This window comes from Myotis brandtii, unplaced genomic scaffold (assembly GCF_000412655.1).
Source record: "Myotis brandtii unplaced genomic scaffold, ASM41265v1 scaffold303, whole genome shotgun sequence".
NCBI lineage: Eukaryota > Metazoa > Chordata > Mammalia > Chiroptera > Vespertilionidae > Myotis > Myotis brandtii.
Window position 1 is genome coordinate 5,089,508 of NW_005361573.1, and position 1,602 is coordinate 5,091,109.

Genomic DNA, 1,602 nt, shown 5'->3' on the forward strand with positions numbered 1-1,602 from the left:
CACCAGCAGGGGGCGCTGTGGGACCACCCTGTGGTCCCAGTGCAGCTGCACATTAAGGACCTGAACTAATAGGAGCCTGGGCCTGTGGCTGGGCTCTGTGCTCCGTGATGTGCTGTCTCAGCAGGTGCTTCCTCCCAGGGCCCCCAAGGGGTGAGCCCACCTCCATGCCCCTCAGTCTGGGGTGTGAGCTGAGCTCCAGCCCCAGGGCTCAGGGAGGGGCTAGGCAGTCCCTGGAGGGACCCCCATTTGCATGGCAGCCCCTCCTCTGGCAGAGGGTGGGGGAGAAAAGGAGGCCTGGGCAGCCCAGCCCCACTGTGGGCTCAGGGCTGTGAGCACCATGGCCTGGACTCCTCTGCTCCTCGCGCTCCTCTCTCACTGCACAGGTAGGGACAGGCCTGGGACCAGGCTTCTTCCCTTCCTGCTCAGTCTCCTGGGAAACGTCCCCTGGTCCCTGCCCATCACTGACAAGTGTCTGTGTCTGCAGGGTCCCTCTCCCAGCCTGTGCTGACTCAGCCTCCCTCCCTCTCTGCATCTCCTGGAACAACAGCCAGACTCACCTGCACCCTGAGTGGTGTTTCGGATATTAGTGATAACTGGATACTCTGGTACCAGCAGCAGCCAGGGAGCCGTCCCCGGTTTCTCCTGGAATATAAATCAGACTCAAGTAAGAACCAGGGTTCCGGGGTCCCCAGCCGCTTCTCAGGATCCAAAGACGCCTCGGCCAAAGCAGGGCTCCTGCACATCTCGGGGCTGCAGCCTGAGGATGAGGCCGACTATTACTGCGCTGCAACTCATGGCAGTGGGAGCAGCTACAGTTACTCACAGTGTCTCAGATGACAAGGAAGTGAGACCAAAACCCCTGGGCCCAGAGGTGAGGGCTGCTTGCATTTAGGGTGTCAATCACAGAGCCCACCCAGCGTCTCCTCAATAGCAAAAGGCCAGCCCATTCCCCAGGGTGTGACAAGGGCTCAGGAGCCTGTGCCAGGTCCAGGGGCCGAGACCAGCGTATGTTTCCTATCAGCTCACATCCTGTGTCTGCAACTGCACATGGTCACCCAGACAGCCATGCTCCCCACAGATTAATGTCATGTGTGTGAATCCTGTGTCACTACTGACCCATCATGTCTGATATGTTAGTGTCCACCCTGGTCATGGACACAACCTTCCTGATCAAACCAGAAGGTTGGTCACAACCAGCACAGACTCTCAGTGACACCCTCCCTCCCCCTCTTCCCTCCTCTGCTGCTGCCTCCCTCACCTCCTCCTCTCCCTCGGGCTTCTCAGGTCCTAGGTCAGGGTTCATCCTCATGTGAGGAATTAAGAGAAAAGTGACAGGTTCCTGCTGTGGTTTCCATTCAGTGAGGATTTGATGGTTTCTGCGTTCAACTGCCCAGACATTCACCAAATCTGCACACACAGCACATTCTCACATTTGTCACTAAAATAGGACAATGAGTCAGAAAGTACGGAAGGTAAAGATTTATTTAAATATAAAAAATTTTTAGGACAACTAAGAAAATCCTACAAGAAACACAGGACACAGAAATGCAGATAAAAATTCAGTTCCTGAAATGAAGGAGCTGTGACACCTTCCACTGGCCA

General features: G+C 55.7%; 1 protein-coding gene across 1 annotated transcript; it reads left to right on the plus strand.

Moving 5' to 3' along the window:
* Nucleotides 1–246: 246 nt before the first annotated feature.
* On the plus strand, nt 247–837 carry LOC102258915 (immunoglobulin iota chain-like). Its single transcript, XM_005869836.2, has 2 exons — nt 247–383; nt 485–837. Exons 1-2 carry the CDS (start codon nt 251–253, stop codon nt 835–837), a joined length of 486 nt encoding a protein of 161 aa, XP_005869898.2. The 5' UTR covers nt 247–250.
* Nucleotides 838–1,602: the final 765 nt, after the last annotated feature.

Coding starts and splice junctions, on each gene's coding strand:
- LOC102258915 (XM_005869836.2), top strand. CDS start 251: ATGGCAGCCCCTCCTCTGGCAGAGGGTGGGGGAGAAAAGGAGGCCTGG. Junction 384..484: donor GCTCCTCTCTCACTGCACAG/GTAGGGACAGGC, acceptor CTGTGTCTGCAG/GGTCCCTCTCCCAGCCTGTG.